We start from the raw sequence: 27,760 nt of genomic DNA on the forward strand, positions 1-27,760 counted from the left end.
CTTTTGATGAAACTGGAAAACTCAAGTTCGATTGGGCTGGGAGAGAGATGTAAATAGAGACTTGTGGCCAGAGAGGCGGGACAGGACTGGCTTTTATGTGCCAAAGGGGTGGTGTGTGGAAGGCAGGTGGTGCAAGGCACCGCAACGTTAGTGTGAGCTAGCTGTGACCTCAGCTCCTGCACGCAAGTGGGAAAGTACCAGAAACCTCAAAGCCAAGGCCAAGCTCAACCACAATCCCGCCCCCTGGAGGGCGAAACAGAGCTAGCTATTGAGGTAATGGGTGACCAAGGTACAAGAACCGCCTAGGCGACGCGGGCCCCGTCGAGGAGATCGAAGTCTCGTTCCCTCATCGACGAAGTGTAAGACTACCTCAGCCAAGGGCTAACAGGAGCTACGCGCACTAAAAGCATAGCTGGGCGAAAGGTACAAGCAGGGGGTGGGGGGCGCTTCTCGTCCAAATGGAATAAGACGTGACGAGAGACGTGCCGTAGCTTCTCCTACCGCCTGCCTGCCTGCCTGCTTGTTTTTCCTGCCCTGCTGCTGCATGATTGTGTCCCGACTACCAGTCCAGACCAGGCCAAATCTCTTTTCCCACCCTGCCATTTTCCCCTTCCACAGCAGCTTTCCGCCCCCAGCCAGCCGCAATTGGGAACTGTTGGCCCAGCGAAGCACCTGAGGCCGTGGTGTCGTCACCTGTGCCATGATGTCACCACCCTGGCTCCCCCGCCAAACCCACACCCGACCCACTCCGTGCTCCCTCCATTGGCCGAGACCTGCCAATGAACCCGCATACCCCCGGCTAACTACCCGCATCTAACCTCCATGTCACCTGGGAGCACATCACCTCTCAATGGCAATCCTCTCTTTCGGAGCTTGTCCTCCTTTGCCCTCCGCTATTTGCCTTGCCTGGCCCTGCAATTCAGCGCCTGTCAAACAGGCCACTGTCGGGAGAGACTGCGGGGAAGGAGCAGCTGGAGTACGGATATCCCGTAATCTGATCGAGATTGGGGGTTGTTCAGTGGCTTGAAAACGCCCCTTGTCCTGAACCAAGGCGGTGCAAGTCTAAGTCGCAAATCGAGCCATGATGCTGTTTCCGATGAACGGGACCCACGAGCTTTGCGAACCCCTGCAGGGAAGCTCTAGAGTAGACTATTCTGCGTGGAGAGTACTGCGATTCCTTCCGTAAAACTACGTATTTATTGTATCATTCATGCCGCTGCCTGCCTATTCAAGACCCGAGGTAACTGACGGCAGTACCCGGCCGACTCTAGCCCAGGAACGGGACAGGATTATGCGCCTTTGAGCGCGTTGATAGCCCCTGCATTGAGAAGTTGGAATTGTCAAAAGCCACGAAAATGCCACTTTCTTCTGGTTCTCTACCGCGTTGCTCACATACTTGGCGATTCTTCAGTGGTCTGACATACCTGCAGCAATTCGAAATAGTCACAGAGCGCATCGCCCAAACTCCATACTCCGTCTGTGTATCGAATTTCTTTATTAAAACAGCGTTACACCGCGTAGTTGAATCCGCCGGTGGCCGCTTCGCTATTCCCATGCCTGTACACCGATAACCCTCTACAATTCCCAAACCCTTACGCCATGTGCTGACCGTCTTCCCCTCCTCTTAAGGCAAGCAACGCCCGCACATCCGACACGTACTGCAACCCTTCTAGTAGTGGCACCAGGTGGAGCAAATCGTTGTCTGTCGGATCGTTGATCCATCCTTGAATTGGGATCGCATTGTCTGGTGTACTAGTTAGATGAGATCGCGGAAGGGTCCCCGTTTTCTGGTCGCATACCTTGATGAAACATATAACTCAACGGGCTGTTGTCCAGAATCATGACCTTGCTGAGATCAGGCTCGACTGAGCTGAGATCTTTGATGAATGCGCCCTGTCTAAAGGTGCAGTGTTGTCTGTAGTAACGCGCCGAGAAGAACTTTCGCTCTGCCTCTAACCAGTCGATAACGGGGTCTGCGTATTCTTGGACGCTAGCCGTGAACACCACGAGATTGTACCATTTGCAGACCTAGACAGCTGTCAACGCTTACTCCCTGACCTCAACAGCTTCAATCGACTTACCCTTCTGAGGAAATCATCGCAGTGCGGACGCTTGTTAACCCAGTACAGGATTGGATGCTGCGGTCCAATGGACGTCTGACCTCCGGCGCCCACATACGTCTGATTGAGTCTGACCTCAACCATGTGTCCAGTACTCATGCGGCCTCCCTTAGACATGCTGTGAATCAAAGTTTCGTCGAGGTCCAAGATAAGGGTCTTTTGGTATTTGGGATCGGTCGGTTCGATGTTCAGATATGACGGCTGACGGCGGGGAATCAAGGGTCGGGGAGGAGCCGGCGTCTTGGGATATCTCGTCAGTGCGCCGGCGGGAGATGTTGGAGACTTGAGCTGGGCAGAAATGTCGGAGCCGCCGGATTCCTTAGGACGCGCAGCAGCAGACTGCGTCTTCCTATGCTTGCGCGTCGGCAGTGCATCGTCGCTGTGCAACTTAATGCGAATGGACCTTCTTGCCGGCGCGATTTCCTCTGCTGAAGACTTGGACCGAGAGTGTCGACTGGTGGATCCACGCCGTCTGCGATCTGCGTCTGAATCGGATTCTGATGATAGACCTGAAGATGATGAACCTGACGACCCGACTGGCCTGGAATACGCAACACCTCCGTACCCGGCGCTCCCTTGCCTTCCCGATTTTTCGTTCATGGCGCTCGATTCGGTGAAATCGTTCCCAAACTCCTTGCTGCTACCGCCGAAACCGAACAGCTTCTTTAGCTGATAAAAGGGCGAGAATGCGCCCGTGTCGTCGTAGAGGCAGGCGATGAGATATACTCCAGGGGCGGCAAGGGTTGACAAGACCCAGCGGATGGAATTGATGAAGCTGACAGCCATGCGCCGAGGCAAGGAGTGCCATGAAGTCGACCTTAGGCTAGAATCTTTCGATTCCCCTATTAGCGGCGTGGCTTCGCTGGCCAGATCCATGCCATGACCATCGTTGTTCTTCTCAAATGCGGTCTTCTCTAGCGGAAAGGTTTCCCCTTCGTGGCTGTCACCCTGGTTCTCTGCGCTCTCGCCGTCATGCTGGTTGTCGTCGGACTGAACCGTCAGACCCAGCGAACCCAGGGAGTTGGATCGCGAAGCGACCGGACTCGGCGGCGGAGACACGCGCGAGGTGATTATGTTCAGGGAGTTCATCTTTGAGAAGATATGCAATCCATGAGGCATGGGGTCGACGGCGGGTGCGATGGGAGATCGGAAAGGGCGAGCGGGTTCGAGGATCAGGAGATAGGGGTACTGGTGGTCAGGAATGTTCCAGACGTTCCGCGCGACGGGAGATGCGATGGGCGAGCTGTCGCGTCAGAGCAGGTGGCGGATTTGCAGCAAGGCAAAGTGCGCGGCGATCGAGGTAACGAGTGAACGAGTGCGTGTTTGTCTAATTATATGCGTCGAAGTGGTTTTGTTCGAAGTGATGCTGCGGGTCTCGAGGATCGAGTGTATCGTCGGTCGTGTTGAATAGTTCCAAGCCTCGGGCTGGCCAGGTGGTGTTCCCCCCAAAATCCAAGGAGTAACAGCAAATCAGCTCGCCATGGATAGTCGACGCGGGAGAAAAAGAAGCGCGAAAGTGGTGGCGCGGGCGAAAAAAGGTTCGTCCGTCTGGTGCTAACAAACGCTAAAGCGCGATGTGGCCGTCAGCGCAAAGCTGTCGACTTGATTGCTGATGTGTTGTGCTGGCTGGACTTGGACTGCCTTTGGACCAAATGGCCGTAGGAGGGGGAAGATACTGGAGAAGTTGGAGAAGCAGGTAGGTAGAGTAAGTGAAAAGGGAGTGTAGGTACGGTATAAGGTGTCGGGCTGTCGGGAGTTCGCAGAGTCCAGTCGAGACGGGCAGGGGGGTGGTTAATGGTTGAGATGGCCGGGAACTTTTTTCTGATTGGAGGCGTCAACGACAACCGATCTGTTTCGACAGAGGTTCTGTGGACTGTTCACTGTGGATTGTGGACTGTGGACTGGAAGCCGCGGGAGGGAAGCGGATTCCAGGTGCAAGTGACAAGGAGTGTGAGGTGCGCGAGGGTGCGAGGGGAGTGGAGGGATGAGCGATGGAGCAGCTCTCAACAGACTGCGAGTCTGCTGGGTCGGGCTGGGCCGCCTGTGGTGGACAGTGGTACCGTCACGCAGACATATGCTGGGACGGTACTTTGTGCTCTCTCTCTATCTCGCTCACTCTCTCTTGCAGCAGCAGCAGCAGCAGGCCAGCAGCAGCATCAGTGGGTGCTATCCGGACTGCTGGGGGTTACACTGCTTGGTTACCCTGGCTCTTTCCCTTGTGGGGGATGGAATGAAGACAGCCTACTGGATGTTCACGTGTCGATTCCAGTGTCTGCAAAGAATTCAGTGTCCTTTTTGGACCTCTGCCATTTGCTGTTATGGTGCTTCAGTGGAACATGGCCGCAACTTTTGGGGGAGTGAGCAGCAGCAGGGGTGGCCAGCTGCCGCCAAGCGGCTACGTAATCCATGTACATAGTATTCTCTTCGTCCCCGTGGACCTCAGCCCACAATCTAAGCTGTCGTTACCCAACAGCATTGAGCATTGAGCAGCGGCATCCGGAGCTCTGGACTTCTCCCCTTCTCCCTCGCCCTTTTTTGTGGTGCGGTCTTCGGAAAGGGCTTCTACTTCCAGCTTAACCCTCGACGAATGTCCATGGGTTTTCGGCGATGACTTCTGAACTGATTGCAAGCATCCATCAGCCGATTCCCGACAAGCTCTTCCAGACATGTGCTCTTTCATGTGAAGAACTCAACTCCACTTTTGATATTGTCGTTGGGGAATCTGATTGAGCAGAGGCAGGGCATGAATCGGGAACTGAAGAATCGAGCCCATCACAAGAGCAGCGTCACAGTTCTCCGATCCACGCCTCGTATCCGTGTTCCATTGCCGTCCAACCATTCGTCGACAGCCCCAACTACCTGTTCTCAACCCGCAACTCTTGCATTCGTTAGTGAGGCAGAAAGGCCATGCGCAGATCCTTGAATGAGCGTTTTTCTTATGCGGGTGATTGAGCATTGCCTCTCCCAATTGCTGTCGGTATCGCTTTCTGTGAGGCTTATTACTGGGGCTAGGAGGCATTAACCGTTACAACACCAAGGCCGCTTGTCGCTTCAACATGGGAACTTTAAATTCCATACCGTCAACTCCTTGTCAAAAAGGCCGGGTGGTAGTTTGCTAGTGACAAACTCCTATCAGAACAAAAACGGATGTAAATGATGACATAGAGTTCGGATGAACAAATACTGCTCAATCACATACGACCCTCATGTAACTCCATCGGTGCCTTTGAAATATCGGGGCAAGACATATTTCTCTCTGCTCTAGGAAACAACCTTTGGCCTTTTTCTCGTCTTGACGAATACCTATGTAAGTCAAGTGCCTCTAGGACCATGGATTAATAGGACAGCTAGTAGCCTCAACTTAACCCAAAGCTGTCAATGATGCCAAATGAAAGACCTGACGCCCAATCCAAGTTTGCTCACCCACTGCGGGATTTCAAGTTGCCTCCCTGTCTTGCCCTCGTGTGCACCTAGTTATGCCCCAGGGAAAGGAAAAAAGCTGTCGACAAGCTCACTGGACAGCGCAACGCCCTAGCGCATCACTGGCAGAATCACCAGCAGAATGCTTCAAACCCCAACGTCATTTTGCAGTGATGGAGGGGCAGTCCCCAGTGGAGCGATTCTTTCCAGAGTGATTGGGGACCTTTTCAGGGCCCTGTACGGGTTGCTTCGGGCCGAGCTTTGCGCGACCACTCAGAGCCACCCGCTGACACTTGCCCCAGAAGCTGGAGCAGGTCACCCAATGCCCCTCGAATTTTTTGGTGTGACAGGGATGGTCTCCATTGTGCTTTCCCCGAAGCTTCAACGTTGAGTCACAGCTCTCTGCGCACAATTTCCAATTCACCACCAACGCCCAGCCAAGTCCGACAGACAACCATTGAATTGTGTATTACGCGTGCTGACAGATTTGAAGACGTCTACTGCCCTTCAGATTAACCTTCTGCCCCTTCGGCAACCCCGCGACACATCCTAGCCGTCTCGCGATAAACCCGCGACTCCTCCCGTTCTCGGCCCTTCCCACCAACGACCTGCACACTCCCAAAATGGCTACAGTGAAACCCAGCGTGGGGGACCTGGAGCGGTACCTCAAATCCCTCAAGGGAAAGCCGTTAGAAGCTTCAATTGACGGTCTTATTTCGTACGTACCTCTTCCTGTCGCGTCAAACCGTCCTCCTCTGCTAACCCTTGCGTCGCAGGCTGCTGAAGCGAAGACAGATCCAGGGCTCCGAGCTCTGCGCCGTCGCGACCGCCCACATCCTCCTCCAAGTCGTCGCCAAGTCCAAATGGTCCGATGTCGATCAACTCTTGGAAAAGATCCAGCAGATTGGTCTGCGCCTCATCGCCGCCCAGCCCAAGGAGCTTGTTGTGGGCAACATTGTCAGGCGCGTGCTCAGTCTGATTCGAGACGAGGCTGCCGAGGACCGTAACGAAGATGCCAGCGAGACGGCTACAGAGGTCGGGACCACCCCTACAACAGCAGTGCCCGACCCTTCCAAGCTGGAGCACCAGTGGCCCCCTTCGACATATACCAAGCAGGATGCTGGCGCAGACTACATCTCAAGCGGCCCGAGACCGGTCCGTCCCGGCGCTCTTACCTCAACGAGCTCCTTCCACGTCTCCAAGTCACTCTTCTCTCTTCTCGAGGCCTCTCCCCCAGCAGATGTCAGCGCAATTATGGCTGGATCGCCCTTCGGCAAGGACTCGGGTGCTTCGACCCCTCTCCGCGGGCAGTCGACTAAGGTTCACGCTCTCAGGTCAGAGGTCATCGAGGGTATTGAGGAGCTCAAGGACGAGATCAGCCAAGTAGATGACCAAATTGCCGCGGCTGCTGATGTCCAGATTCACCCAGGCGACTACGTGCTCGTCCACCAGCCTTCAGCCACTGTTCAAAAGTTCATTTTGCGCGCGGCCACGCGGCGAAGATTTACCGTATTCATTGCGTCGGAGCCAGCTCGTGGCTCCAATGAGGGCCCCTACGCATCATTTAGAAAGAAGCTGAGCGCTGCCGGCATTGACTCGATCAGCATCCAGAACGGCGGCATGATGGCCTACATGCCACGGATCAACAAGGTCATCCTCGGCGCGAGAGCTGTTCTGGCTAACGGAGGTATCCTCACGGACGCAGGAGCCGGCGTCATCGCCCGCGCAGCCAAGGAGCAGGGCAACCCTGTTATTATCCTCAGTGGTGTGTACAAGCTTTGCCCAGAGAGCTACTTTGACGAGGAGAGCTTGGTAGAATGGGGCAGCTCCATGAACCATGTGAGCTTCGCAGACGGGGCCATGGTCAATGGTGTCGACATTCGGAGCGCCGTTAGCGAGTTTGTGCCTCCGGAGCTGCTCGACACCTACATCACAAACCTGTAAGTGATTGCCGCGTACCACTTGATTAACCCAATAACTAACAGCGTGTACAGCGGCGCCCATTCTCGCAACCATCTGTCAACCATTATCGCCGATCATTACAAGCCAGAGGACGTGGACTTCCATCTTTGGAGCACCGAGGCTGACCGGTGATCTGGGACATGCCCAGTGTCGCAAGGAACAACTTGCATTCAACCCTGCCAGGACGCGAAAGCGGCGTCCGCGGCCCTGGCAGTGATTCGTGGCCCTGAAGACGAGACCGAAGAAAGTTCTTGGGGCCTGACCAGTCATCGGCATCATCAGGCGCGGCATGCATAGCCTGGTTCTGTACAGTACGCTAGTTGTCGATTTGGTCGCATCACTGTACGTATGTAGCCCTCTGGCTGTTCTAGGGCTAGGGCCGGTTGGTTCGGCAGCACGGCGTTGGAGTCGGAGGGGTTTACCGCCGACGGGTACACTTTCAAGGGTCGGCGTTCCAACGGCGTGGGAGACCCACTGGGGAGTGAGGGGCTTTGGCTGGGGCTTTGGGCGCTTGGTTCGTTGTGTGAGTGAGTGTGTGTGTGTGGAAGGCAGCGATGCGCTTGGCGGTTCAGAGTCATACCTAGCTCTTGGGTGATGGGTCTCGTCATGATTGGTCTTGGAAAGATGTGCGCTGCTGCCTCTCCCGTCCGCAGGGGGGGCCGCGTCAGCAACGTGCAGTGAGGCTTCTCTAACTTGAGGCTTCTCGGAAGTAAGAGAAACACAGTTGGGCGGTGACATCTTTTCGGGCTGTTTTGCGCAACGCGTACTGGAAGTAAGGTACTGCTGCGCCTTTGCAGGGCAGGGGTCTCCCTCAAACTACCTAAGCTTGATGCTTATCTTCACATGGCGTGTGCTCGGCCGCGCCGCCTGGGCTCTCGGGAGGCGGGGTCCCCCTCTATCGAGTGACGAACTGTGGTTCGACAAGTAACGCAGTCCGAGAGTACGAAGGGTCGTAAGGCTACGCGAACGTTCGGGTGAGCCTGGATAGGCAGCTGTTGAGGTTTAAGTTGGCCAAGGCTTAGCGGGAAGGGGCATGGGGGTCTTGAGATGGATGACATTGGAGGATTGAGTCAACGGAGTTTAGCACCTTTAGGCCCAGCCCAGCTCGTCAAAAACGCCAGATGATCCCACCGCTCGCGGTTGTGCCGGCTTGCCGATGATTTCTTGACCTTTTCTTGTCCTTGACGTCTCCCTCCTCCAATCTTTTTCTTCTCGTTGTTAGGTGAGAATTATCTATGCACTGACAATTAACGTCGTCAACGTCGACCGAAATCTTCGTCTCATCCCACCTCTGCGAAGAAGTCATAGCTTCACCGATCTCCATCACCGTCAATTACACCGACCAACAAAATCACCGCGAATAGCCATGCGACAGCCAGACCCCGACATCGACGACATCCCGCCCCCGCCATATTCAGAGACGGACATCTACTCTACCGCCGGGCGCAGCTCAAATACCAACAACACCAACGCTTCAGCTTCACCGCGCATCCCGTCCGACGATGCCGCCTCGCGCGTCTCGTCCCACACCTCCTCCCACAGCGAAGTCATCTACACCCCGCCGCTGACCCCGCGCACAAACACCACCCAGCCGCACTCGCGCCACGACTCCTCCCTCTCCAGCGCCAACGCCAGCATTGCAAACCACCCCGCATCGTCAACGACGGCGTACTCGGACTTTTCGGCAGCATATTTCGACTCCCGCCCGCCGCCGCCGTCCCGCTCCCCGCGCGAGCAGCTCGTCCACACAATCGCCATCACCCTCACAACGACCCCGGACGACGTCCCGTACGCGCCCACCTGGGCCGCCCGGGATGTCACGCAGCAGGATTGGGCCACGTTCATCAACGTCCTGATCCCCCACCACGCCGCCGCCCGCAATGAGGCCGTCATCAACCGCAAGCTGCAGGCCGAAGAGGAGGCCCTCGCCGCCGCTGCTGCTGCGGCAAATTCTAGTGGGGACAGTGTGAACGGGCAGAGCACCGGCAGCAACAGCAGCCACCATGCCTCCGCGCAATTGGAGCAGATCCGCTCCGACCCAGAGACGGACCCCGGCGCCGCGGCCGTGGGGGTGGGGCTGAGGAGGCAAGACGCGGAGGGCGTCGTCGCGCAATGGAACGAGGGCTTCTTCGGTCCGAGGGGCATGCTGGTTAGATTGAGCCCGGAAGTGGAGGAGCTGCGGATGCCCGGGGCGTGGGATCAGTCTTTCGACCGCAACGTCGATAGTCCCGCGTCGGCTGGACCCGGGGGCCCCGTGCCCTTCTCAGCACACGCTCACCAGGGATCGGTCCCGCAGCAGCCTGCACCCTCTGGGTCCCGGAGCTGGAACTTTGCCGGTATCAGGCTGAGCGAAGACGGCATCTCTATTGGAGACAGGTTCATAGCGGATAGCAACGGCATCAGGCTGGGGAGTTTTATTGCAGATGAGAGAGGAATCAGGTTCGGGAACAACCCCAACACCGCTACCCCCCGCGGGCAGCCATACGTCGGACAGCAATGGCATCCCGCCGCGGCACAACCACCAATCTTCCCTCCCGGCCCGTTCCCCCAAGGCCCTCACGCTCCTCCCCCAGGCCCGCCTCCCGACCATCCGCTCTTCCAAGCGCACCGGGGCGGAGCCCACACCCGCGGCCGCGGCCGTCCTCCCGGACGATACCCCGCCAACCAGCACCGCTCCCCCTCCTCCGACTCCTCGTCCTCCGCCGCGTCAACCTCCTCCTCCGACTCGGCCTCCTCCGTCGGCTCCCTGCCCGACTACGACGACCTCTACCCCGCGCAGCTGCCCATCTACAAGCAGCGCGTGGCCGACTGGCTCGCGCACCCTGATCAGCCCGTGACGCGGGCCGAGGTCTCGCAGCTGCGCTCCGAGATCCGCTCCGCCAGGTCCTCGGCGCGGGAACAGGCATCGTCTGCTACAGAGACACCCGCCGTTGTCGACGAGAGGGCGCTGAAGGCGGAGATCAAGGCCCTGACGCAGGAATGGCGCAAGCTCAAGCGCCAGCAGCGCGGCGTCCGCAGGGAGAAGCGCCGGGAGCGGCGGGCGAAGAGGCGTGAGGAAAAGAGGGAGCGCAGGGAGCAGAGGCGCGAGGAACGACGGAGCCGGAGGGAAGGCAGACGCAGCGGCGGCGGCGGTAGGGGACAACACCACCAACAACACCACCACCACGCACATCAACACCAACACCAGTCCCCAACCTGGGGCGCGCCGCCGCCGTTCCCGCCTCCGGGATTCCATGTCCACGTCCCGCCGCCGGTAATACACGCGGCGCCGATCCCGCCAGTGCCACCCGTGCCGCCCATCAACCCCCAACCGCCGATGACGCATACGCCGCCGGCTCCGAACATGTGGGGCGTCCCGAACGGGCCCCATCAGTACGGCGGGGGATTCCATCCCTGGGCGGGCGGCTTCGGGCGAGGGTGGGACGGCCGCGGCCGCGGACGCGGAGACGCTTTCAATGGTGGGTTCCCCGGGGCGTGGCCCGCGGCAACAGAGCGAGTGGGCGGCGTCGAGCCAGCATCACCGAGCACGCCGCAGCCACCGTCGTCGCAGTCCCTCTTCGACGCCGTGAAGGACATGGAGAAGGACCTGGCGCAGAAGGTGGAGGAGCTGGACAAGTTCCGCCTGGACCAGAGAACCGAGGAGCTGGACAATGCTTCCCTGGGGAGGGGCAGAGGACGCTGCGGCGGGGGGCGGGGCCGCGGGTTCGGTCGTTGGGGACGGGGCGGAGGAAGCTCGACGGGGGAGCAGACGGCGCAGCGGTTGATTGAAGAGATTGATGAGATATCCAGGAACGTTGAGAAGCTCCGCGTCGAGGCGGATGCCGAGTACGCGCGGGAGCTAGTCGCGGAGGAAGAAAGAAAAGCCGCCGGATGGTGAAAGCGAGACATACAGACTGGTTGAGTATGTAATATATGCACAACATATGGGAGGGAACTTTTGTTTCTTTGCTTCCATTGGTAATTTACCATGCCTCGTCTATTTTTGGGTCACTGTGCTATGATGCGCCATATCCTGTCGTAATCGTTTTAAACTTGCATTCATTAGAATGCTTGTCCCTGTGTACACGCCTCTTTTTTTGAGCCACCTCTCTTGAACAGCTTCGGACGCCATCAGGCAGATGAACATCCCAAAGTCTCCCGCGGATGGTGCCCAATACGGGGATTCACAAGTCCGCATGCAGATCGCGCCTCCCGTCCTCACGGTTCATCATTCACCAGTCAGATCGCCACTGGCTTCGACCCATTCATCAAAAACTCCTTGGAGGCCTCAATAGGGGACAGACAATAGGGGACGAACTTAGACTCACGGCCAGACTCCTAGTTCTTGGCGGACTCGTTCTTCTCCACCAGCTCTCCGACACCGAGGCCGCGGCCGACCTTGACCTTGCGCTTCTTGTCGGCGTTGGGGTCGCGGCCGACGTCGCCAACGGCATCGCCCTCGTCAGCGGCCTCGGCGGCACCGCCTTCCTCCGCCTCGCGATCGCGCTCGTCCTGAATCTGCTCGCGGATGTAGCCGAGGTCGAGCTTCATGCAGTAGGCGTCCTCGCCGTCGGCGTAGTACGACTTCTCCGTCTTTTCGGTCTTGAAGCCGAGGGTGTCGCGGTACAGGTGGATGGCGGCCTTGTTGGAGACACGGACGTGGAGGGAGACGTACTGGGCGCCAAAGGTCTCGACCATAGCCAGTTCTGTTGGGGTCAATGTCAGCTCAGGACGTCCATAATGGCAACGGCCTTGACGACGGGGGCACACGTACGACTTTGACGCATCAGCTTCTCGGCGATACCCAGGCGGCGGTGGGTGCGCATGACGCTGAGACTGGTGATGTGGCCATGAGGCACGCCGTCGGTGGGCTCCTCCTCCATCTTGGCGAGCACGTAACCGACGATCTTGGGGTAGTCGTAGGGTGTGCGCTTGGGGCGGGAGACGTCGACGGCGACATAGCTGAGCTGGGGCCACGAGAGGGCATGGTAGAGGTAGTACTTGAGGAAGTAGTTCTCGGGCAGGTTCTCGAGGTTGGCGTGTTGTATGAGGGGGAGGTCGGAGGACTTGAGGAGGCGGATATCCATGGTGGGCGAGTTTCTCTTCTTTTCGTCTCGGGACGGGAAGTTCGGTACAGTGACGCAGAGGGAGGAAGCGAGGCTACTGTTCGAGCTGGACTGGTCGTAGTCCGGGGTGGGAGGCAGCTGTCGCGCGAGGCTGAGGTGGGAGGGGTGCGTGGTGGTGTGGGTTGATGAATGGTGGTGAAGGAGAGACTTTTAGGTGGTTACCCATGTCGTTGGTGGTCGCTGCTGCCGACCCCACCACACTCAGCGCCGCACGAGGCTCCGAGGGTCGCTCGAAACTGCCCCGCCAATTGCGATTGGGGAGCTTACAGCTGTGCTTTTTACCGTTCCAATGCAGAGGATGAGCTTGTCCAAGCTGCACATTCAATTGACCACTAGACTCGAAGTCAGCCACCAAAGGCGCTTCCGTTCGTGCTTCTATTTTTCAATGCGGCTTGTTACGTTTCCAGCTACTCAGTTCCAGCATATACCGTTATCCTCCCGCATATTATACTCGGTGTAAACTATTCCGGAAAGTCTTAGCGCTGCTTCTCCAGCTTTAGCGGTAACACTTCCCACCGACACCGAGACATCACGACGCAAAGACGACGCAACTTGACTCGTGGATTGGCTCAATGGCCCATTTCCCCAATTTATTCTAAAGAACGAGGTCCAAGATTAAAGCATACAGAGTCTCTGGTCTTACAGGGTCTGCAGTAACAGTATACGATGCTTTCTTAAGATCTCCCCAATGTGCGGGATCTTCGTGGTCGTCTCTATTTTTCGCCCTTGTTAATTGCTCGTGATTCGTCCCCTCCAGCCATGTAATTCACCTTGTAGCAATTCGTACCCAACAAAATGCCACAGCAATGTCTCAACTTGGGAGTCCCCTGCACCAGGGCCCTCTCCGAACCCTAATGCGACCTTCACGATGGTCTAGAAAGACCCTTCCAGCGGCTCGAACCCTGGCACAGGATTGGCGCGGGAGAATGACGTGGGGGTCGCCCATCTCAGCGCCGTCCGTCCCACCACCGCGGGGCAAGCTCCAGCCAGCACTTTACCCCCCGGACAGCTCTGCGACAGCGGGGTAGCTTGCATATCCCGCCGAGAGCTTCGTCTCGAGGGACACGCCGCACCAGGGTCTTTCCTGCCACGAGGACGCGTTCCATTGGGTCGTTAATCCAGTCACCTCCAAGCTGCGCGCCTCTGTCCGGTCACGAGAACTGCTAGCATTGCCGATTTAGGAGATTGTGCTTTTTTGCTCTACTAAGGGTCCCAGTTCTTACGTTGGGTACCCTAAGCTGCCGTGTTATAAGAGCGACCTTGTGGTCCCCGTCCTCCCCGGTCTTGCTGTAACCTGCTAATCTACCTCTCTCCATTCTCCTCTTCTCTCACTTTGCAACCATTCCGTGACCCGGTAGCCTCTGTTTCCTATTGTCACATTTCAGTATAATCCGAATACCAAAGACAGCATCAGCAATGTCTCGTTCCCTCGAAGGAAAGCTCGGAATCGTCACCGGCGGCTCTCGAGGTGCGATACCGTCCTCTGCTTACTTGCTCACTCGAGAAAACAGCTAACAAAACACCAGGCATTGGCTTCGCCATCGCGGAGAACCTCGCCTCCAAAGGCTGCAACTTGATCCTAGGCTACACCTCCGCCTCCTCCAAAGCCCCCGCCGACCAGCTCGCCGCCGACCTCCAGACAAAACACAACATCACCGTCCTCCCCGTCCAGGCCGACATGGGAACCCCAACCGGCCCCCGCTCCCTCGTCGAGACGGCCAAAGCCCACTTCCTCCAAAAGGACGGCAAGTTCCAGGTCGACATCCTCATCAACAACGCCGGCGTCGCCCACAACAACCTCCTCCCGGACATCACAGTCGAGCAGTTCGACCTCTCCTACCGCGTCAACGTCCTCGGGCCCCTCCTCCTCGTCCAGGCCCTGCAGCCCTACCTGCCGCGCGACCGCAGCGGCCGCATCGTCAACATGTCCTCCGTCTCTTCGTCCACCGGCTTCCCCGAGCAGAGCGTCTACGGCGGCACCAAGGCCGCCCTCGAGGCCATGACCCGCACCTGGGCCCGCGAGCTCTCCGAGAACGCCACCGTCAACGCCGTCAACCCGGGCCCCGTCCTCACCGAGATGTACGCCGGTAACACCCCCGAGTTCAAGCGCTTCATCAAGGGCTTCATCGAGCACACGCCCCTCATGCGCGCCCGCAAGGGCATCGACTCGGACGAGCTCGTCGCCGAGGCCGAGGAGGCCGGCGGCCGCCCCGCGTACGTGGGCGAGATTGCCGGCGTTGTCGGTATGCTTGTGTCCGCGGAGTCTGCTTGGTGTACTGGTCAGGTTGTCTGCGCCAACGGCGGCATGCTGTTTGGTATGCAGTAGAGGGTTCTTATGAGTGATGATTCATGTGAATGGCGCTCCGTTTTGTTTTGTTAAATAGACTTAGAATTTTTAGAATTGATTCCCAAACCACTTTGACCTACTGTTTTCTTCACCTCCCCAAAATGTAACTGTGAAAATTCTGTGAAATTAGCCTATTTGTTTTCATCAGTTTGAGCGTTGAATGCTTGATGTGAGAGTCGGAGACGCGGGCCAAAAAGTCGCTGAGTCAAAGCTAATTTTGCCCCGCCATTAGAAATCGCCCCTCCATCAACTTCAACCTCAGCGTTTGGCCTCAACGCAACAACCGTCCGGAATAAAAATCATAATATTCGCCCGTCTTGATTCGCAAATACTCTAAAAACTCACTCCCCCCAATGCAAAATAACATGGACGACCCTTTTGACGACGTCCTCAACCTCGAGGAGCAGTTCTTCGCCGAGGGCTTCCGCCAGGGCACCGCGGACGGCATCCTCGCCGGCAAGATCGAGGGCCGCTCCGTCGGCCTCGCAAAGGGCTACGAAAAGTTCCTCGAGAGCGGCAGGATACACGGCCGCTCCGTCGTCTGGGCCAACAGGCTGTCGCTCCCGCAAAAGACGGCTGCTGTTCCCAGGGCGTCATCCTCTGAGAAACAGCAGAAGCAGCCCACGGATTCAAAGACGTGCTCTCTGCCGCCGCTGGCGCCAAACGCCCGGCTCGAGAAGAACGTCACCGCGGCGTTCGCGCTCGTCGAGCCCGAGACCCTGTCCAAGGAGAACAACGACGACGCCGTCAACGACTTTGACGACCGGTTCAAGAGGGCCCAGGGTAAAGTCAAGATCATTGAGCGGATGACGGGGGAGGGGGCTGCGGCCAAGGAGGGTGCTGAGGCCCCCAAGGTTGCGGAGGCAAAGGAGGCTTGAGTTTTGTTTTGTTTCGGGTTATTTTGGCATGGGCGGTGTTGGTTGAATGCATGTCTTCCCACAGCTAGATAGAGCATGAGCGGCGGGAGTCGAGATACCCCAAGATGGAGGACGACAGCATAAGGGCAGGCGTGGGACTATTTTGGGACATTGTTTTTCAGAAAACTTGAGAAAAACGTTTAATGGAATCTAGTGTCCGTCATATTTACAGCTTTGCCACTCCCCTCATACAGAAACCCTCAAATCCACTCGCCTATGTGAACGTCCTGCAGGGGTAACTAAACAGCAACCCACGTTAGCAAACCCACGATCAATACCGGCCAGGTTAGAGAAGAAACTCACGCTTCGCCGTAGGACTGGTCCTCGTTGACCTTGTACTTATGCACGTCCCACTTTCCGCTCTTGAGGTCGTGGCCGCTGGGCGTAGGCGGCAGGCCGTTGGTGAAGAGCTGCTCCTTGCCCGCCTCGACGGCGGTGCCGTTCTTCTCGAGATACGCCGCGATGCCGGTGGTCTGGGCCTCCTCCTGGGCGGCGACGAGCGCCTTCTCGCCGGCCTCGCCGATGAGCTCGACGCGCGGGTTGGCCGCGGAGCCGACGGACAGCAGGCCGACGACATCGGCCTGGTTGACGACGCTGAGGGCCGGGTAGTTGCGGCGGGAGTCGCGCTTCCAGTACGGGTTGTCGGCGATGTCGCCCGCGGGCACGGTGACGGGGTCGTCGTACTGGAGGGGATCCAGGGAACCGGGTGCCGGGTTGCGGAAGGTCGGGTTCAAGGGCACGCCGGAGGAGCGGTTCGGGTCGATGGCGAGGGAGCGGCGGATGCGTTCCCAGACGCCGGTGGACTGGAGGGTGTGTTTCTGTGGTTTGGGGGTTGTGTGTTAGCTATCGGATTCGTGGACTTGAGGCATGGGCAGTTGGGTCGTTTGTCGGGGAGGGTTTGGTGATGATGGCAGGTGGTGGTGGTGGGTGGTGGTTTCGTCGGGGAGAGGCTAATTGAGGCCTCGCAGGCGGTCGTACCTTGGAGATCTCCACAATGCCGCCAGCAGCAGCTTTCGCAACTGCCTTGGAGGCCATCTTGGCGACGTCGTGGGTTGAGCGGAGAGGGGTATTCGGTCGGTCGGTGATGGGCGAGCTTGAATGTTGGTGGTGATCCGGCACCCGAGTCGAGAGCGTGCTCCAGTTTCTGGCGGGAGCGGGTAGCCGGGGTTTAGCCGGTCGAAGCAATAGCCGTGCTTCAATTTGCAACCCGACTTTAACACAAAGTACCCACTTTCACCTCTCTCACGCAAATCTGCCCTGCAACGCTGGAATTTCCGGGGTTTATTCACGGGAAATTGGCCTGCGTGCATCGCCATCAAGGTTTGGCGATGCTCTGCCGCCGAGGCAGAGGGGATGATGTGCAATTGAAGCAAGACCAACGCCATTGAATCAATTCCCAACTACCTTGCGGATACATGAAAAACCGTCCCATATCCCTCCTAGAGAGCATTTTCTTACAAGAACGCACTCTCACCACTAGATTATACTTACATCGCAGCACTATAATTACTCGCCTTCCTTCTCATCCTTCTTCTCGGCCTCGTCGGCGCCATCCTCCTTCTCGTCCTCGGCGTCACCATTGGCCGGCTCCTCCTTGGCATCGGCAGCAGTCTCGGCAGCAGCCTCGGCGTCACCGCTCTCCTCGACGAGCGCCTTGACAACCTCGACGGTGGCAGCAGGACCGCCGGGCTCGGCGGCAAGGACCTTACCGGACTTGTCGACGACGAAGACACCACGCTGGGTGCCCTTGGGGTGCTTCTTGAACCCAATGGCACCGATTAGGGTGGCCTTGGGATCGCAGAGCAGCGGGTAAGGCAGCTTCTGCTTCGTCTTGAAGGTGGTGTTGGCCTTGGGCGAGTCCGCGGACAAGCCGTAGATGGCCAAGCCCGTCTTGGTAAGCGGCTCGTAGGAGTCTCGGAAGAGACAGACTTGCGTAGTGCCTGGGTATCAAGACGATTATCAGCACGCTGTGCATCCAGACGTGATATCGCCGAGCGGATGTCGCGGTATATTGGGGAGTACTCACAGCCAGGAGTCGAGGCCTTGGGGTAGGTGAAGAGGACGACGCCAGCCTTGCTCTTGTCGACAAGCTCCGTCAGAGTGGTCTTGTCGCCGTCGTTAGTCTCGACCTCGCCGCCGAAGCCGTCGAGGTTGATGGTCTCGCCCTTGGCAGCCTTGACCTTCTTGTCGGAGCCATTGGCAGCGACGGGCTTCTCCTTCTCAACGGGCTCCTCAACGGGCTTCTCGGGAGCGGCCTTGGCGGGCTTTGCCTTGACGGCGCTCTTGACCTTCTCTGTGGCCTTTGCGACCTTGGAGGAGGCCTTCTTGGGAGCAGGAGCCGGGGCGGGCTCGGGGGCTTTGCGCTTGCGGAGCTCGACGGGCATTGCGTCTGGAGGATGGGTTGGGGGAGCTAGTGGTAGTGATTCAGGTGTAGATGCCGGCGATTTTACAAGGGGGGTCGCTTGTGATGTGCGACTTGGACTTGGGTGATGCGCTGATGATGCGATCTGGATGCGATGGACAGGTCTGGAGAAATTGCAGCAAGACGGGAGGGGTTTACGGGAGTCGAGGGAAGTTGAGAGGTAAACAGGAGGTTCAAGAGGTCGGCCTCGGGAGAAGCCAATCACAGGCGGCGATGGGTAGAGCTTCAGCCGGGACCAGGGGGCTGATGCGATGCAGATGCTGCGTGCTGCATTTTGCGCGCGGAGCGGTGCGGTGCGGTGCGGGCACCCAGATGCTACCTACCTGACGGTAAGGCAAGGTACGATGAAGATGTACCCTGCCTTCATTACACTACACCCATGCTCGGACTGTGGTGTCAATTATTAAGCTCGGGGCAGTCTGGAAAATACGCTGCGCGCAGCTCGGGGGAGGAGGAGGAGGGAGGAGCTGCGGTTGCCGGAGGAGTGGTGTAGCAAGAGCACAAGAGGACTCAGGTCGGAATCTGCGTGTCTGGGTCCCCGAACCCAAGTGCCCTGCAACTGCAGCTGCGACTTCGTTGGGGCAGGAACGGCAGTGGCAGACGGGGAACACGCCTCTCTCTCTCTCTCTCCGGCTCTGAAGGAGATTTCGTGCCTTCGGCTGTTTCCCTGCCGTCCACCTCTCAACGCTCTCTGCGTTCCTGGTTCGGTGCTTCTTTCCCACCACCCCGGCCTAAACTTTCGTCCAGTGGCCGTGCGTTCCTCGACCCTCGTCCCCGTCTTGGTCTTAGCCTCTGTGCAAACGCACGTTCTGGCGCTGCCGGGCTCGTGTGGGGGAACACCAGATGGCTGGGCCTAGGGCCACATGCGCTGCAGTTTCACCCGCGTCGTGTCCGTCATTGACAGGCGTTGGGCCCTTTCTCGTGTCTCGACGCCCTACTTCTACTTCTGTCCCTGCCATCGAGATTCCATCCGCATTTGTTCGGAGCGATGAGAATGTGGCTTGCCAGCAGCCACGATGCCTAGGTATCGGGAAGAGGAAGCCACCTGCTTTGCGCGCATTCAATGCCACTTCAGTCCTCCAGTTCTCTCCTGTATTTCCAAGTAGTCTGTTGTCTGCAGATGAGCTTCTTTCACCAACACCATTCGTCAGCCTCTGTACCTGCAATTCTCCATCTCGTAGTCGAGAAAATGTCGTCCTCCCCTCCACACCACAACTTTCGTCGCTCGAAAGCCTGCAGCGTCATATCTGGCCCCGCAGAACCTACCACGCGACGTCCTTCTTTACCCAGTTCAGCCCGGGGTTCGTTGCTTGCTTGGTAGCCTGCTTCCTGCTTAACTCCTACCATGTGGCTCATCAACGTCGACAATCTTCAATTGGAAGAGCACCTGAATCCCACCGTCCCTTACGCTATTCTCTCACACACCTGGGGCACGGAGGAAGTTTCCTTCCAGGACTTCAGGAACCTCACCGACGCCGTGAGGGGGAAAGCTGGATTTCCAAAGATTGCCGCAACATGCCGCCTCGCCAAGTCGCGGGGCCTTCCTTATGCCTGGGTTGACACTTGCTGCATCGACAAGTCGTCGAGTGCTGAACTCTCCGAGGCCATCAACTCCATGTTCCGGTGGTATCAGTCGTCAAAAGTATGCTTTGCATACCTGGCTGATGTACACCACGATGCAAACTCGAGTACGTTTCCCGAGCGCTTCGCAGCTTCCCGATGGTTCACGCGAGGATGGACTTTGCAGGAGCTAGTAGCGCCAAAGAACATCATTTTCTACAATGATGTCTGGGAGCAACTTGGGTATAAAGAAACACTGGCTATAATACTCACCTCCATCACGGGCATTGACAGCAACATATTGTTCAATAAGGTGTCACCGAAGAAAATACCAGTCGCCACTCGCATGTCGTGGGCTTCTAGACGGCAAACTACTCGAATCGAGGATGCAGCATACTGCCTGCTCGGGCTGTTCGACATCAACATGCCCCTGCTCTACGGGGAAGGACAAAAGGCTTTCGCACGCCTACAGTCGGAAATTCTGCAAGAGACCAACGACCTGTCTCTGCTGGCCTGGACGTCAGAGACAACGGATCCTGGACGGCAGCGGTCATACGATGGCGTATTCGCCGAATCACCAGCCCAATTCGCTGCCTGCTTGTATCGGACGATAGTAAACACGCCGCCGCTCATCGACGATGTCGATGTTGTTGTGACGAGGGCCAACTTGATGGTCTCCACTACTCTGCACATGCAAGAGTTGGTTGAGGATGGGGCTGAAGCCTCAAAAGGGAGAGAGTATGTGTTGTTACTGCAGTGCAGCGATACACAAGGAATACCGGCAGTTCGAAGACCGATTGGCATCTACGTATCCAAGACCCCGTCAGGATTCATCCGCCACAAGCCCTGGATGCTCACCATGCCTTTCTTCAACGAGGCCGTGCTGTTCGATAGCAAGCCTCGACTGCTAAAATTGCTGAGACACATCAGTTTTGAGGATCACATCGGGCATCAAGACGAGAGATTCCGCCCTGCTGTCTTCATTCGATTGAATCAGGACCAGAGCACACTCGAATGGCTACACCACACCGAGATTTCCAAGGCTACTCCTGATGCCCTTTGGGACGGCATGGACAGCGTGTTCCTTCACCATGAGAGATTCGACCAAATCTCCCTAACCCCCCAATTGCTGCAAATCTCGCTGCTGGGAGACAACAAGCTACAGGTCGGGAAGCTGTTTCTCGTGTCTGTCATGTCAAACCGTGTGCCCTCGGAACGATGGGCAATATTGCTTAGCAACTATGAGGATCCCATAGGTGTTCCACTTCTGAGGAATCTCGGCAACTGGGATACCGCGTCTTTGTTTGGCGGTCGCATCTACTTTCTCGTTCGGCCTGTGATGGAACGTCGGGAATATTGGCCGGGTCAACGCTTGTCACACCCTGCCGTTCAATTGGCCATCCAGCGGGAACCCGCGGAGGGCGTCGCATCGCCAAACTGTCCAGCCTCTCGGATACTTCAGCTGTCTGAACATCGGCGGGTCCTCACAACCTTGAGCGTTATCCCCAGTGACGCGGGAAGGTACGCCTGGACTATCCAGATTTCTGTAAACGATGTCGACTCTTCATTGGACACTGGGTTTGATGTCGACTCTGCTGGTGAGCCGCATGGTACGCCGGACGCCTCGTTGGTATTGTAACCTTTGCGTCGCCTAGCCCAGCTTAACCCTTCATGGTATCCACTCCCGGAAGGTTCTTCAACAATAAAACACGGCAAGATGGCCGAGCGGTCTAAGGCGCTAGCTTCAGGTGCTAGTCAAGTAATTGGCGTGGGTTCGAATCCCACTCTTGTCACTTTAATTTTGCTCTCATGGGCTTCTCGCGATCTCATTTTTGGTGTTTTGGTGGATTATTTGACGTTGTGGTGTTGAGCGAGCATTGAGTGAAATTTTGATGATGTGCGGCCATTTTCGGGCGACTCGCGACAGGCGCAACGTTCCTGCTTGGAAAGGTGGGTCCGAGCTTTTGCGCCTGCCATTTCTATGCGCCGAAGGCATGAGCTTGACATGTTGCTTGACGGACATCTAGTCTTGCAATGGGAAGGAAAAGAATTGTTCTGCAATTTTCTGGATTGTACAGTTGTGCATGAGTGACGACTGAATCTCTGCAGCGATGGTGAAGGAAGTGGGTGTCGTCTTTCGATATTGGAACCTCAATACTGAGTGACATGGCCGAAGTAGCTCATGATAGTTTTCGAGAACAAAATGGGAGATTACATGGTGGGGAAAATATAGATCGAATTTCCTATGGTATCTACGCAAGAAAAGGAAAAGACTCTTCATACAAGCACCTATTGCTTCTGCAGCCATCTGCCTGTGTAAGTGCTCAACGTCTAAGACGCTTAGCCAGAGATTCACCATCACCGGCATAGCCCCCTTTTGAGAAACCCAAGATTCAGTGTCGAATACCCAAATCAGTACTCAAGAGTATCCGAAGCCCGTCTTCTCTAAATAAGGTCACTCACCTTGTCTCGTCCATCTCTATCTTACCTTCGCTCCAAAATATGCACCTACCAAAAACCTCCCCTCCCCTCCCGCCCCACTACCCGCATAACCCCACCGCAACCATAAACGTTCCAAACACCCAATCAGCTCACCACCCTCACCAAATGAGACCACATTCAAACCCTCAAAACTCACTTACACCGGTCGAAACCTCCAACAACCACCCCCAAAACACCAGTAGTGGGAGAATGAAGTGAGATGCCTTCATCCAAGATGCGCAAAGGAAACCTGACGCCAAAGGTAAAGAAATCAAAACCACACCACATCACATCACATATCCCTTTCCCCCATCTCCAACTCCACTCCCCATGAACCGTCCGTCTCCTAACGGCCTCATCAACAGACCATAACCGCCCCCTTGGCGGCCTTCACCATGGCCTGCCTCCTATTCGCGTAAGTTACAATCTCTCAAACCTCTGGCACTCCTCCCTCGCCTCACCTCGCCTCGCCAAGATGGAACCATCCTAGACCTCAGAAGGAAAAGAGTCCCCGCTGACCTAGACCAGATACACCCGCTCCTCGATCCGCTCAGCGCGAGACCAAGCCGTTTGTCGCCCCAACATCTCTCCAATCTCATGCGATTGTTTCTCATCTGCAGCCTCACTAACACCCCCTTCAAGAGATACGGCCAAGGTCACGGCCAGAACCAGGGCCACATCGCCAGCGGCAGCAGCAGACCTGCCGTGCCGTCTGAGCCCAAGTCCTGATGCGGGGACAGAGAAGAATCCATTATCGCAGACGCCTCAGTATCGCGGGTGTTTGCCTCTGTTCTTCACTACCATCCTCAGCGGCGGACGAGAGCAGGAGAACCGGGCAAGCAGGGCCGCGCTGAGATACGCCGGTTTTCTATTGTATCGCTCAACTTTCATGTACCATATACCCCCCACGCGCCATTGACGTTACGTCTATAAGCGCAGCACGAGATACCAAGTGAGATACTAAAAAAGGCTTTCGCATTATGTTTGCGCTACCGATCATTGTCCCCCGTAGATACTCCGCGCCCGAGACTCATGTTTATGCTACAAAAGATTTGTGCCGCCCCAAATAATAACATTCGATCCTTTTTTGTCATGCTCCATGGGTAAGTGAACGCTCTGTGGTGAGAGAACGGGTTCAGGATGCTAGAAAAAAAATGAAAGGAGAGAGAGAGGTGGGAGGGACAGATATTGCTGCCTCTCCTGTGGAGTTTGTTTGAGGGTGCGCTATTTCGCGTGACCTGAATCGAGTTTGTCTATAACCTGACGACCAAAGTTAAGGGTATCTGGAAAAGTCCCATTCCCGTTTTCCTAATCTCAACAGCTTCTTTCCTTCTCTCCTGCATTGATGTACCGCAAATGGTTGATCTTGATACGTAGTCTCTTGCCATCCTCCTTCTTTAACTGAGCAAATTCAACGCCGCTCTCGACTGTGCGTGTGTGTGTTTGAAAAATCGGCCGAAATGGCGGCTGAGCTCATGGTTCGAGTTCCCTCCCCTTCTTCCTCTTGCCTTCGTCCCTCGCTTGGTTCAGCTGTTTCATGACAAACTCGTACGTCAACATCGTCACCGTCGCGGCCGGCACCGCTCGCATCATGTTAGTGCCCATGCCAGCGTAAAAGGCCCTCCATCCCTCCTCTTTGAGGATGGTCCGGAAGGTGCTAGCCACGCCGCGATACTTTGGTGATATCGGCTGTTGCTTCTTGGCTTCGTCGCCCAGCATCGACTCTGGCACCTTGATGCCAAGACCCAGGAGGTATTCCGCTCCGGCTACTGGCCTCCTTTGCGTCTGCAACCTCGTCCGGATGACTTCGTGCGGGTACGTCGCACTGCTCGCCATGATCTTCGACAATATCGAAGCACAGAGAATGCCCACCCACTGCGACTCCTGCGCATCGCCGTGCGCAGGCTCTCCCATTCCCTGACCGGTGAACTTGGTCTTCAGGTACTCGTACGCGGGGAACTGGACAGCTACGTGAGTAAGTCCCAGCAGGGCCGGCGTCAGACCGGAGTAGAAGGAGAGGATGCCTTCCGACGTGTACATCTTGCGCGCAGCGTCCACCGTCGACGAGTAATGCCAGTTGCTGTGCAATGTCGGTCTCGAAGTTGGTGTATTAGACGACTTCGGAAACTGCGAGTAGTGCTTGCCAGGGTCGTGTGCGACGCTCTGCGACATCAGGCGGGTCTTGATAACCCATATCGGATTCGTAACAATGGTACTGCTGGCACCGGCTATGATGGATGACCAAAAGTTGATAAACACCGCGTTGTCTGTGGCTGTTGTCAGCGGAGCGCTCTCCTTGAAACCACCCCCACTCCCGCTTCCTTACCATGGCGCTGCTTCATCCAATCCTTGCTCTTGTTGTAGACGGTAAACCAAACAGCCCAGGTGGGCAGATAGCCCAACACTATCGGGCCGAGCCCCCTGTACATGCCGCGGATGCCCTCTTCCCTCCAAATGACGCCGGCGGTGCCAAGCAGGCCATTGTACAGCTTCGGGTGTCCGACGTGTCTGCCTTTTGCGATAGGGTTGAAGCCGCCCTGGGCCTGCAGCTTGGTCTTAATGACATCAAGCGGGCAGGTGACGACGCCCGAGGTGAAGCCTCCGACGGCGCCGGCGAGTGCGTTGAACTGAGAGTCGGAGGCGCCGGCAGCCCATCTTTCGAAGAGGGTGATGGTGGTGTCGGGCATGGCAGCGGCGGCTTGCTCCACGGTGGCTACGGCCGCAGCGCGGACCGGGGCTGGGTAGGCTCGCGAGCTGCTGTAGTTGGGATATGTCGATGTGGGATACGGCCCATATTCTTCTTCTGGCGGGTGCGGTGCGCCTCGTTGAGGATCGTGGTGTTCGTCGTGAGACATCCCCTCTCACTGTTGAGCTCGGTCGGCGGTCAGGATTGCGGGGTGTAGGCGAAGTTCTGTGCTGGGTAGAGATCAAAAGAAATCGGCGCGGTGCTCCGGGGTTTGGTTCGCTCTCGAAAAAGCTGTGTACAAGGCAGATGGGATCAGATATCTGGATACCGCACAAGCATGTGCGGGCGTTGGTGGTCAAGATGCCGCAGTAAGTCGTTCGTGATCAGTGACTCTTTCGGTGGTAATTGTGGTGTATATCGTTTGTACCTGTCGGTCAGGTATGGATCGTTGCTGGACCTTCCCAGGTGTCCCGGTATGCGGGGAACGCTCCCACGCCGCCGTGACACTGAGCGACTAGCGGTTATCGCAGCCCATTGGCCTTGCGGGGGATTCGAGACCTAGTGCGAGCAGTGGAAAACGGATCGGGTAGGACGAGCGCTCCCATATACACGGGATTGGGAAGTGAGGGGTGAGGGCGGAGGCGCGGGGAGGAGAGAGAGAGGGAGACGGAGAGAGGAGTTGGTGAGAACGGTGGTGGTAGCAGTGGTGGTTGCAGGAGTAGTGTAGTTTAGTCTTGGTCTGGTTGGTAAGGCAAGGTAGCGTCGGCACGGGAGGAGGAGCGCAGTCGGGGGCAGTTGGAGACTGAGATATTGCGAAAAAGCGCCGAGGTGGAGCGGGACGGAGCACGAGAGCAAAATGATGCGAGCTGTCGGCTGTCTCTTTTGGCAGGAGGCGCCAGGATCGGGTTGCAGTGGTGCGGTGCAGGTGCGGTGCAGCGCATTCGCAGCAGTGAGTGAGGTGGTCCGTCAGTGAGTGGCCCAGGATGTTGACCTGCACCGCTGCTGTTCGGGTGGAGTTGGAGGGCGCAAGCCGTACCGTTTGACGCTGGAGACTGGACGACAGACGCCGATGCACTCTACAGGTTCCGGCACCTGCTGAAGGGTCCTGTGCAATGACGCTGCGGGGGTTGGTGCTTCATTCCCGACTTGTTGCTGACGGGAGGTTCTGAGACTTTAAGTCGCCGAACGGTGTGGTGTTCCTTTCCCGAGTGTTGGCTTCAGACCCGGGAGCTGCCGACAGCTTCCAGCTTGTTTGCAGCATTCTTAATGATCAACGCATATTATGACGCAGGATTACAGGGCGCAACTGTTTCGTCGCAATGAATTGTTCGCACGTGAGCCAGTCGAATATCGGCTCGGCACTATCTTGCAGATACTCGGAAATGACAGAGCTGTTCAGCGTCTGTCTGGGATCGTTGCAAGTCGGAAGCCGAACCCGAGCCCTTTCTCGACTCAGTCCCTACAAAACTCTGAATCGCAAAGTCGCGAAAGCCCAGCGAAAAAAGTTTCAAGCTTCCAGACCACAAAATGAGCTCCACCTCCGCCGGTTCTTTGCGGCTTTTAGGTGCACCACAAAAATCTCGTCCAGCAGCAGGGTCTGCGGTGCTATCACGGCCAGGGCATCCCGTTGGTAGCGCCCATTACCTCATAGGCGCCCAGGGCCCAATCACCGCCGCTGCTTTCTCTCTACCCGTTTGCTGGAATATGGTCCGTGCGGCGAGATCTCTAGGCATCTTCCCCAGCCACATAACGCACCGCCACAGAACATCTGGTCTGGTCAGCTGTGGCTGATGAGTCGTTGACTGGACGGAATCTCAAGGATGGTCACATGACCCGCCGTCCCGAATCTTTGCGCCTCTCCGGGATGCTCCACGATTTTCCCAGTGTAGTGTGTGTACCAACCTCAGGCGATCCGCAAAACCGCTCTCCGAGGCAATTCATATCGACAACCCCCCGATCTCCTCTCCACCACCCAACCCAGCCCGCCACAATGACTTCGCTCATTTCCAAGCAGCTGGCCGAGGGCATCCTCGCCCGCCCCTTCCTCAAGTCCCTCGCCATCCCCTTCGCCAACTGGTACGCCAACGCCGCCGGCCACCGCAAGCTCGGCTTGAGGTAAGCGCATCCAACCCCCGCGACCCAATTGCGACCCTGCGACACCGCACCCCGGACCGACGGCTGATCAGACGACTTGCAGGTTCGACGACCTCATCGAGGAGGAGACCGATATCGTCCAGAAGGCCCTCAAGCGCCTCTCCCCCAAGGAGTCCTACGACCGCGTCTTCCGTCTCCGCCGCGCCGTCCAGCTCTCCTACCAGCACAAGCTCCTGCCCAAGAACGAGTGGACCAAGCCCACCGAGGTAAACCGGCGCCCTCTCGACCCGAATTGAACGATTACGGACCTTGGAAGGACTAACACATGGATCACTACAGGACGTTCCCTACCTGTCCCCCCTCATCCAGCAGATCCAGGCCGAGGAGGCTGAGAAGCTGGCCTTCGAGACCATGGAGGTCCAGAAGAAGCACCACTAAACCGGCTGCCGGAGAGAGGAAACGGAAATGGAGAGCGCGCACGCCTGATGTGTAGTATTAGGGAGGGAACCGCCCGGCCGAGTGCGCGATGGGCCGAAAAAAAAATATGCGGCGATTTTTAGACCCGAGGAGGATATAGAGACAGGCCGGGCGGTTCGTGTACCTTATGTATAGACCTCGGGGTTTTATTTTTCGTCTGTCAATTGGA

At 57.1% G+C, this 27,760-nt stretch overlaps 12 protein-coding genes across 12 annotated transcripts; 7 read left to right on the forward strand and 5 right to left on the reverse strand.

The window, feature by feature from the left end:
• Nucleotides 1–1,592: 1,592 nt before the first annotated feature.
• Nucleotides 1,593–3,209, reverse strand: nem1 (Nuclear envelope morphology protein 1; the record flags this gene model as incomplete). The annotated part of the gene is made up of 3 exons (XM_037328801.1): nt 1,593–1,744; nt 1,800–2,028; nt 2,082–3,209. The coding sequence occupies 3 exons, from the start codon at nt 3,207–3,209 to the stop codon at nt 1,593–1,595; spliced, it is 1,509 nt and encodes a 502-aa protein (XP_037172704.1).
• A 2,954-nt stretch (nt 3,210–6,163) lies between these two features.
• tif222 (putative translation initiation factor eIF-2B subunit beta) lies at nt 6,164–7,634 on the forward strand (the record flags this gene model as incomplete). Its single annotated transcript, XM_037328802.1, has 3 exons — nt 6,164–6,258; nt 6,317–7,480; nt 7,535–7,634. The coding sequence occupies 3 exons, from the start codon at nt 6,164–6,166 to the stop codon at nt 7,632–7,634; spliced, it is 1,359 nt and encodes a 452-aa protein (XP_037173111.1).
• Nucleotides 7,635–8,868: 1,234 nt separating this feature from the next.
• On the forward strand, nt 8,869–11,379 carry CGCA056_v013559 (uncharacterized protein; the record flags this gene model as incomplete). Its single annotated transcript, XM_037328803.1, has 1 exon — nt 8,869–11,379. The coding sequence occupies one exon, from the start codon at nt 8,869–8,871 to the stop codon at nt 11,377–11,379; it is 2,511 nt and encodes an 836-aa protein (XP_037173110.1).
• Nucleotides 11,380–11,819: 440 nt separating this feature from the next.
• ard1 (N-terminal acetyltransferase A complex catalytic subunit ard1) lies at nt 11,820–12,568 on the reverse strand (the record flags this gene model as incomplete). The annotated part of the gene is made up of 2 exons (XM_037328804.1): nt 11,820–12,187; nt 12,256–12,568. 2 exons carry the CDS (start codon nt 12,566–12,568, stop codon nt 11,820–11,822), a joined length of 681 nt encoding a protein of 226 aa, XP_037172925.1.
• A 1,455-nt stretch (nt 12,569–14,023) lies between these two features.
• On the forward strand, nt 14,024–14,933 carry lxrA-1 (L-xylulose reductase; the record flags this gene model as incomplete). The annotated part of the gene is made up of 2 exons (XM_037328805.1): nt 14,024–14,075; nt 14,134–14,933. The coding sequence occupies 2 exons, from the start codon at nt 14,024–14,026 to the stop codon at nt 14,931–14,933; spliced, it is 852 nt and encodes a 283-aa protein (XP_037172538.1).
• Nucleotides 14,934–15,319: 386 nt separating this feature from the next.
• On the forward strand, nt 15,320–15,832 carry CGCA056_v013562 (putative ORAOV1 family protein; the record flags this gene model as incomplete). The annotated part of the gene is made up of 1 exon (XM_037328806.1): nt 15,320–15,832. The coding sequence occupies one exon, from the start codon at nt 15,320–15,322 to the stop codon at nt 15,830–15,832; it is 513 nt and encodes a 170-aa protein (XP_037172539.1).
• Nucleotides 15,833–16,170: 338 nt separating this feature from the next.
• On the reverse strand, nt 16,171–16,906 carry CGCA056_v013563 (NADH-ubiquinone oxidoreductase 21.3 kDa subunit; the record flags this gene model as incomplete). Its single annotated transcript, XM_037328807.1, has 2 exons — nt 16,171–16,689; nt 16,850–16,906. The coding sequence occupies 2 exons, from the start codon at nt 16,904–16,906 to the stop codon at nt 16,171–16,173; spliced, it is 576 nt and encodes a 191-aa protein (XP_037172540.1).
• A 471-nt stretch (nt 16,907–17,377) lies between these two features.
• Nucleotides 17,378–18,255, reverse strand: DOT5 (Peroxiredoxin DOT5; the record flags this gene model as incomplete). The annotated part of the gene is made up of 2 exons (XM_037328808.1): nt 17,378–17,811; nt 17,898–18,255. The coding sequence occupies 2 exons, from the start codon at nt 18,253–18,255 to the stop codon at nt 17,378–17,380; spliced, it is 792 nt and encodes a 263-aa protein (XP_037172541.1).
• Nucleotides 18,256–19,638: 1,383 nt separating this feature from the next.
• Nucleotides 19,639–21,492, forward strand: CGCA056_v013565 (Vegetative incompatibility protein HET-E-1; the record flags this gene model as incomplete). The annotated part of the gene is made up of 1 exon (XM_037328809.1): nt 19,639–21,492. The coding sequence occupies one exon, from the start codon at nt 19,639–19,641 to the stop codon at nt 21,490–21,492; it is 1,854 nt and encodes a 617-aa protein (XP_037172597.1).
• Nucleotides 21,493–22,729: 1,237 nt separating this feature from the next.
• CGCA056_v013566 (uncharacterized protein) lies at nt 22,730–23,063 on the forward strand (the record flags this gene model as incomplete). Its single annotated transcript, XM_037328810.1, has 3 exons — nt 22,730–22,749; nt 22,863–22,902; nt 22,977–23,063. 3 exons carry the CDS (start codon nt 22,730–22,732, stop codon nt 23,061–23,063), a joined length of 147 nt encoding a protein of 48 aa, XP_037172542.1.
• A 744-nt stretch (nt 23,064–23,807) lies between these two features.
• On the reverse strand, nt 23,808–25,189 carry YIA6 (Mitochondrial nicotinamide adenine dinucleotide transporter 1; the record flags this gene model as incomplete). Its single annotated transcript, XM_037328811.1, has 2 exons — nt 23,808–24,601; nt 24,661–25,189. The coding sequence occupies 2 exons, from the start codon at nt 25,187–25,189 to the stop codon at nt 23,808–23,810; spliced, it is 1,323 nt and encodes a 440-aa protein (XP_037172543.1).
• A 1,821-nt stretch (nt 25,190–27,010) lies between these two features.
• On the forward strand, nt 27,011–27,552 carry qcr-7 (Cytochrome b-c1 complex subunit 7; the record flags this gene model as incomplete). The annotated part of the gene is made up of 3 exons (XM_037328812.1): nt 27,011–27,135; nt 27,218–27,380; nt 27,454–27,552. The coding sequence occupies 3 exons, from the start codon at nt 27,011–27,013 to the stop codon at nt 27,550–27,552; spliced, it is 387 nt and encodes a 128-aa protein (XP_037172537.1).
• Between the last annotated feature and the right edge of the window lie 208 nt (nt 27,553–27,760).

The sequence above is a fragment of the Colletotrichum aenigma genome (assembly GCF_013390185.1).
Source record: "Colletotrichum aenigma strain Cg56 chromosome Unknown KSG_Cg56_contig09, whole genome shotgun sequence".
Classification (NCBI taxonomy): Eukaryota; Fungi; Ascomycota; class Sordariomycetes; order Glomerellales; family Glomerellaceae; genus Colletotrichum; species Colletotrichum aenigma.